Raw genomic sequence first — 7,570 nt, 5'->3', positions numbered from 1 at the left:
TGAGAGCTTGCCTGTGTGGGATTTACAAATTCAACGGGGCTTTCAGTAAACACCATACCATCACTATAATTTAATATCCCTGCAGGAATCTTTGCGCTTACTGCCGAGTTAACGGTGCCCACCTTTATTTTCCTATTTCGGGACTGTTGGCCATAATAATAATAACAATAACAACAATAATAATAATAATATTTAATGCTATACCATATAGACCTAATTACGTAATTTTGCTGTTAGGCCTATATTGTGAGCTATTTTTGTCATCTAAAGCATATAATTGGTGCCTTTAGTAGTCTTTCGTGTGATTTTTGCACAGATGTTGGTGACAGATAGAAGGAACAACTCTGACATGCCCATTCATTCTAAGACAACAGCGGCCTTGCTGGTGCCAAAATTAAATGCTGCTGTGATAAAGTTTGTGCAGTTAAAATTACCTTGAAAAGGCAGACCATAACGTCTGGGGTCCCCAAATAAGTTCTATTTGTCTCGAGGAACCATTAGCTTTAGTAGCGCGTGCACAATAAACTAGTAATAAACTCATTGTCTAGTCAATGGAAATGGTCAAATTTTGTCATTCACTTTTTGCTGGTGACTGCTTGGTGCCCACATAAAGCCCCCCCGGTGGTCCCCGGACCTCACTTTGTTTAACTAGTAGACTAGCAGGTCCGGACACAGTCCCACTGGATACCCTTGTCTGCTGTGACTGATGTCGGATTAAATCGTTCCTCCAGGCTGAAGCCTGTGATAGACAGGGAGCACAGCGGGGGATAGAGGGGTCTCCAGCGCGTGATGGGGGCTAGACTATATTACAAAACATGTCAATAAATCTGCACCACCCGGGCTGGATGCATCACTGCATCATTTATGGCCAGTCAGTGGCGGTATCTTGTGCAGGTTATCTCATATCCTGCTCTATTTAATAATTCAACGTGTATATATACCGGAAAATATGTGCTTATTCTAGCGTAGCCTACTTATAACTCTATCACGAACAAGAGCTAACAGTTAGCTAACGTTACTGCTGAGGGTCGATGACGTCAAGGTAGATACCTTTACATTTTCTAATGTGTGGCCTACTTTTGTTAATTAACAAGAAGAAAACAAGTTTGTCTATACTCGTTAAACACACGTACTTCTTTAAGTAGCCCAGAAAAGCTCCTTAATTAGCTTTATTTGTCCTCCAGGGTGAGGACTGGTGAGGAGGCTAGCAGGGTGGGGTCAGGTTAGCTGAAGGGCATCTTTCATAACAGGCCTGTGGGAGAAAGTGTCAGCAAAATACTTAGTGTGAAATGTGACTTTTCACCACATTAGCCTCATTTATCCCAGCCTAAAGGCTAGCTAGCAGGTTATGGGCATCTGATAGGACTTTGTCAAATGTCAAGTAATGAGTCAGCGTTTAAGCCTAATTTAAAATGTTGTATTTAGGGTTAAATGGTGTAACCAGGTAGCCTATTTCTTACACTGGAGGAAAGAAGTCCCCAATGATGCCTTAGTTAACTGAGAAAGTACATGTTAGCATTGTTAGCGTTCTCTGTCACATATGAGCCTACAACTCACAGGGACACCTGATGCCTCAGCTAGGCAATACACACAATAAGTCATGTTAATTGAATTGAGGCCAGGGCCAATTTTCATTGGAGACTGGCATCTCAAGTTTCATGGGCATTTCAAACATTGCTTTTTGAAGGGACACACACAGCACATCTCTATCGTTGGTGGGTTGGATTGACACAGCTGTGTTCAGGGTTATTTCCACCACACAGAACCTTTTAACCTCTCTGCTGTCTCACCCAGTCACTTTTAAGACAAAGACAATGATCCAGCCAGGCAACCCAGCGTTGTCAGAGAAACACGCACACTCCTGCAAAGGAACACACATGCATGCACACACAGTGCATTAGCATAGGTATCAGTTACTAGAATTCAATAGCCCGCCTGCTGCAGCAAGATTAACTATTCAGGGCAGGTGGTTATAGGCCCTATTGTGTTGCATGGTTCTGTGCTACTGTCATGATTGGACAATGTGTTTGTCTGGTGGGCAGCCCACTGCCAAAACAATTGCAAGGGCAAAGGGCTGGAGGAGTACACACACATATAAGGTTTCGCCATGTGAATCATTTCTAGCTCTGCTGAGCAAGTTTAAACAGAACAGAATGAGTACAGGTGTAGCAAGCAAGGGCTAGTGAGCTAGGCCTAATTAATATTTCATACCAGTGTCAGTGGTTCTGGTAATGGAAATAATTTGAATTCGCAGGCAGAAAAAAAAAAAATGTTGGTGGTATTCGAATATAAAGTGGTGCCATCCTAACATCTTTCTGAATAGCTGTTTATGATTGTAATCCCCCAAAGACATGCAAATGAGAGAGAGAGTGGCGGTGGATAATTAGTCATATTTATCAGGATCCCAGCAGGCCCTTACAGACACCAGGCTAACGTTTGAGGCTTAACACATGTTCTGGCTCACCTCAATGGATTTTCACTCATCACAGAATCAGCAACAGCAGTCTCGTAGACGTACCCCCCCGCAAACTTTCTGTGTTGCGCTACCAATATCTCTGAATTTGGCTCTGAAATTAAGGCTTTCAAACTCTGAACGATTATTTGAGTTGATCTCCAAATAAAATGGGTAATTGGTAGAAAGGGAACCCAGCATCAAAATGCTCATAAACCTTTAATGGATGTTAATAGTGGTTATTTAGTGTAATTTAATGGCCACATGGAGAGTCAAATCTGTTTTAAAAAGTGCTCTCAGTATCCTCTTACAGCTTGATCTGAACTCATAGCCATGATTTTGTTTATCTGTAAGGCATTACTGTATATTTTACTTGTTGGCACAAATGCTTGCACTGCTCCCCTCTGTTCTGCCTCTTTTGAATAACATTTAAAATGTAAACTGACTTAATTATGCTAATATATGCTAATATAATGTAACAAAACAACAAAATGCTGCCTAAACATGACATCAGAGTTGAATCAATGACTCTCTCGTACAGTGTCAATCAAAATGGAACATTTTAAGTTTTAACAATGATCTATTTGTTACAGAGTTTATGTACTGGATTAGCGTAAGATTAGATATAGGATATTTTGTTAATTTTTTTTGTATCTTATTAAGTTTATGCATTCATTATTAGTGATTCTCGTCACTTATATGTGAAATACTTGAATTTCTTTGCTTAAAACTATCTGTTTTTTTCCGCAGTTCTGTCAAAGGTGTGTCTGAAGCTGGAGGTCAAACCATGGGGCACGGAAATGGGCCAACAATGAAGGTTATGTGCTTCAATCCAGGAAGTCGCCTCAAAGAAACATTGCAAAATGCAGCCCTGAATTACTGACAAAACACACTAAGGATCACCTCCATCTTGACACTTTTGACTGTCCACATTGTATGGAAATTGGATATTTTTCCATATATCTCTGCATAGACTTGGCTGAGACGATTCGATCCTGTCCATTATCAGCATTAGATCTGCCTCAGAAATAAAAAAAAAAAGGATATTGCATTTTCCACTTGACTCTAGAATTATCTGTGTGGAATGTAACATTCAGCTGATAAATCCTGGAACACAACGATAATCAGATGTTATTATCACTTTGAGGATCTATCTCCAGTTCAAACCCTCTTCTGGTGCATCCTGTTACTCTCTACAATGAATCCTAACAACCTACCTGGGCATGTCCTCTTGCTGCTAACTACCGTGCTGGGCCTGAGCGTAGGCTTGGAGTTTACTGGCTCTGAAGGTCAGTGGGCTCGCTACCTGCGCTGGGACGCCAGCTCCAGAAGTGACCTCACATTTCAGTTCAAGACTTCAGAATCAGAAGGCCTGCTGCTCTACTTTGACGACGGTGGATATTGCGACTTTCTACTTCTCACAATATCCGAGGGTAAGCTGCAGGTTCGCATCAGCATCGACTGCGCTGAGACCACCATCACCTCTGACAAAATGGTCAATGACAGCCGCTGGCACTTTGCCGCCATCAACAGGCATAACTTGCGGACTGGCTTAGCCGTGGATGGCCAGACCAAGACGGAAGAGGTGCGGCCCCAGCGACGGTTCATGAAGATCGTAAGTGACCTCTTCCTCGGAGGACTCCCGGGGGATATCCGCACATCTGCCATCACCCTGCCCTCTGTCCGCGAGCTACCACCATTCAAGGGAATTATCACAGACCTCAGTTATGGGAGTAAGCTGCCCACACTAATCAATAGTCAGAAAGTACGTTTGGAGATGATGGGCCTTTGCACAGAGAACCCCTGTGAGAATGGCGGGATCTGCTCTCTGGCAGATGGAGAAACCTACTGTGACTGTTCCAAAACTGGATATGTAGGTCGATACTGCACTGAAGGTAAGAGGGCTGGCTCCAGAGCTTTCTGTGTCAAGCCCTGAATTTTGATTAAGATCTTTGTAAAAAATTCAGAGGGATTCTTTACAAATTTAGAATCTGACCTAACAGTAGATTTGTTGTCTTCTTCCATGTATAAAATTGTTGTAGTAACCCCTCATGCTGTATTTGATTTTTCATATATGTTGCAGTTACAGATATATGTTATTAAAATCCTCTCGTGGTGTATGGGTTAAAACTGGCGAGCATTTTGTTAAGCCATAAATCTCAAATGACAACTGAATTTATAGATTCCATTTTCCAAACTTAATTTTAAGAAATTCCATGAAAAATGTGAATCGATTGCAAAGTAGTATTTACACAACAGCGTCATTTATATGAAGCCCAAGCTCTCACATTATAAACATTTGCAATGCAATTCACACAGGTCATAGAATCTGAATATTTCTTTCCGGCTTGTTGCTCTTGCAGCATTTTTTTGGAAAGTCTTCATATTTCATGTGGAAGTTAAATTGGATGTGATATGCTCAGCATTTCCTCTCACTTCACAGTTATTACTTTTGATGAGGAAGCGGTAGATACGGTATTAGCTGATATTACTAAAATTACAACACCCAGTTCTCCTTTCTCCATTAAATGTATTCAGCTCTTGATGGTGGTGCAGGGACCTGAAGGTACACACAATGTTTGGATGAGAAACACCTATTTTTTCCTCTGCTTGTGTGTCAAGGTCATCTCTTTTTTGAGGAGTGTAATGAGATGCAAGACTTTAACAATATTCTACCCTATTATATTTCCACACCTTTTAAAGATAAACTGTATGCATACCAAGTTTTGTATTTAGCTGATACTTACATATATTATCAAATGGCCCAGTGACAGTGATATAATGCAGGACCCACTTTTAAAAGTCTTCAGGAAATACTTTTTCTTGTACTATACAGTGAACTACTTTAAATTTTTGTACGGCATTGCTGCTGCTGGTTGAGGGCTGCTTAATGTTACAACCTGCATCTTCCACACATTACATTTTTGTCACAATATCTTTTATTGGCAGACCAATAATCCAGAGAATACACAATTTCACCACAATCTTACACGCCTAACTCTTTTCTTCATGTGTATGGACTGTAAAAGATTACTTTGTGTGAACAGACCCATGTCAAATTTCCTCCAGTGCTGACCCACTTCCTGCCTGTCTGAATCAGACTGACATGGCTGGGGGATGACTCCATTTTGCCAAAAATCAGGGGAATGCTCACTGACTGCTACAGCACTGTTTGCAAGCTATTTTAAACCGTGTCTAATACAGTTGAGATGTGATCATTTGATGCCATTATAGCATGCATTTAGTATAAGCATTTATTCTGATTTTTGTGCAGCTATTTCACTGTATTTGGATTCATAATATGTCCCATCATTTGTTGCTCAAACGAAGCTGTCTGGGGCTTAAATCCCAGGCGCTAGCCTGTGGCATCACTCAGGACAGCACGCGATGTGCTGGTTGCAGAGCAGTCAAGCGGACGGACTAGACTTGCCCCCTTTTCACTTCATCACGTTTTCTCATTGCCTCTGTCGAACAGTTGATGAAGGAGGAAGGGGAGGTGGTCCATTTGTCTGAGAGCCTCCTGAGAGCTGAAAGGGGAACTGTGACATTTCTCGTGTTAAAACAACCAAGATTTTCAGAGTGCGTTTACGACTCAGCCAGACAGCTCGAACAAGGAAAGATATGGTCATATCTCAGCCCCAGGGCAGAGCAAAGTGATGAATGTATTCACCACAGGCCTGTTGTACCCCAATTTGTCCCCAGGAGGTCAGCTGCTGTACAACAACCAACCCCTGTTTATTTCCTCTCTCTGTCTATTGGCACACCTTCTCCCCATCGTCTTCTGTTTTCAAGAAATAAAAGAGCGAAGCGGGAAGTGGAGTCGTGTTAGCTCACCAGCTGATCTGACTGCTGCTCTTTTCTGCCTCCCCATTAACTGATGTGGATGATTGTTGATTATGCCACAGAGATAGGGAACCATAATTAGGAGGATAATGAGAACAGAGACGGCTAATTTGCCCACGAAATGCCTGCACAAACACCCCCGTCAATTCAAACTGTTTGTCGGCAGACTAGCACAGGTTTTTTTTATTTTTAGGTCCACATGTCTACAAGTGCCATAATACTTGTTGTTGAAGCAGTCTTCAAGCACTTAATGTTTTCAGGGTATATTCAGAGTGATAAAACCTTCGCCATTTGGTTGCAGAGACGTGAACAATTGCTTAGCACACCTGTCTTTGTCGGCATACTGTTGATTATGATGTGCATTAATGAGCAATGAAAGCCATCTGTCAAACCTGTGAATATTTATATGTTACATTATCAGGCTGCATGGCCCGGGCCTCACATGCACACCCTCAGACACATTTGCATTTGCAGGCGTGCACGCACATAGACACGGAGCAACAGGGCCCCGGAGCTGCTCGCTAAAATGGGCAGATGGCTGACTGACTGAGGGGACTGGGCCTTGGAAGCATTTTGCCAGCCGTATTTCTAATGGTAGCCTGCTAGCCCACTGGCCTAGAAGGGAAATACGGAGAGTGGGCAGAATTAACATGTGAGACAAGAAAATAGGATGGGGAAGTAGAATAGAGCCTGTTTATGCCCCTTGTGCCAAAGAACATCACATATTCCCGCACTCATTGCCCATTTGTGGTGCGCATTTCTTGCATCATGTGGTTGCTGGGTTAGCCTACTGCTGAAGCATCATTATTACACCACAGTGATAATCATGAGACAGTCCTGCTTCTCTCCGAGCTCTTGCAGCTCTTCCCAAACCGTCCAGCTCGGCTAGCAGCTTAGCACCATAAACAGTTGGCCATAAAACACATGTTGAGTCTTGTCTCCCATGTGAATCAGGATGTATCAGTGTGACTAACTGTGTCAGGGCAATGAGCTGAAATTAGACACCGCTCACCACTTGCTCTCCGCATGCATCGACTTTGGCAGGCAAATCCGCTGCCGTAACTTGGGCCCTATGCGGTGTGTGCCGTCGATAACTCTTAAACTTCTTCTTTGTGCGGAGACATCATTAATATCAGCTTGATTCTGCTCCTGTTATTAGCTGCGCAAATATCAGTATCTTTTATGGTAATGATCTGAATAGTGTCCCTCACTCAGTTCAATTAAATTAAAGGGGGTGACATTATGAAGTCCCTTGAATACCTTAGAGTTTTCCAC

The 7,570-nt window shown here is 42.4% G+C and overlaps 1 protein-coding gene across 4 annotated transcripts in view; it reads left to right on the top strand.

Annotated features, from left to right (window-relative positions):
- Positions 1 to 836: 836 nt before the first annotated feature.
- The window catches only part of nrxn3b (neurexin 3b), a 297,359-nt gene continuing 290,625 nt past the window's right edge, over positions 837 to 7,570 (top strand). For all 4 annotated transcript variants that reach the window (XM_046060480.1, XM_046060482.1, XM_046060479.1 and 1 more), the window contains exons 1-2: positions 837 to 1,042; positions 3,203 to 4,347. In XM_046060480.1, coding sequence (XP_045916436.1) covers positions 3,651 to 4,347 — 697 coding nt within the window. In that variant the 5' untranslated portion in view covers positions 837 to 1,042; positions 3,203 to 3,650. The remainder of the gene's footprint in view (positions 1,043 to 3,202; positions 4,348 to 7,570) is intronic.

The sequence above is a fragment of the Micropterus dolomieu genome, linkage group LG10, assembly GCF_021292245.1.
Source record: "Micropterus dolomieu isolate WLL.071019.BEF.003 ecotype Adirondacks linkage group LG10, ASM2129224v1, whole genome shotgun sequence".
In the NCBI taxonomy this organism is placed as follows: domain Eukaryota; kingdom Metazoa; phylum Chordata; class Actinopteri; order Centrarchiformes; family Centrarchidae; genus Micropterus; species Micropterus dolomieu.
The sequence above is the reverse complement of the archived record's forward strand: the minus strand, read 5'-3'. Positions and strand labels throughout refer to the sequence as shown.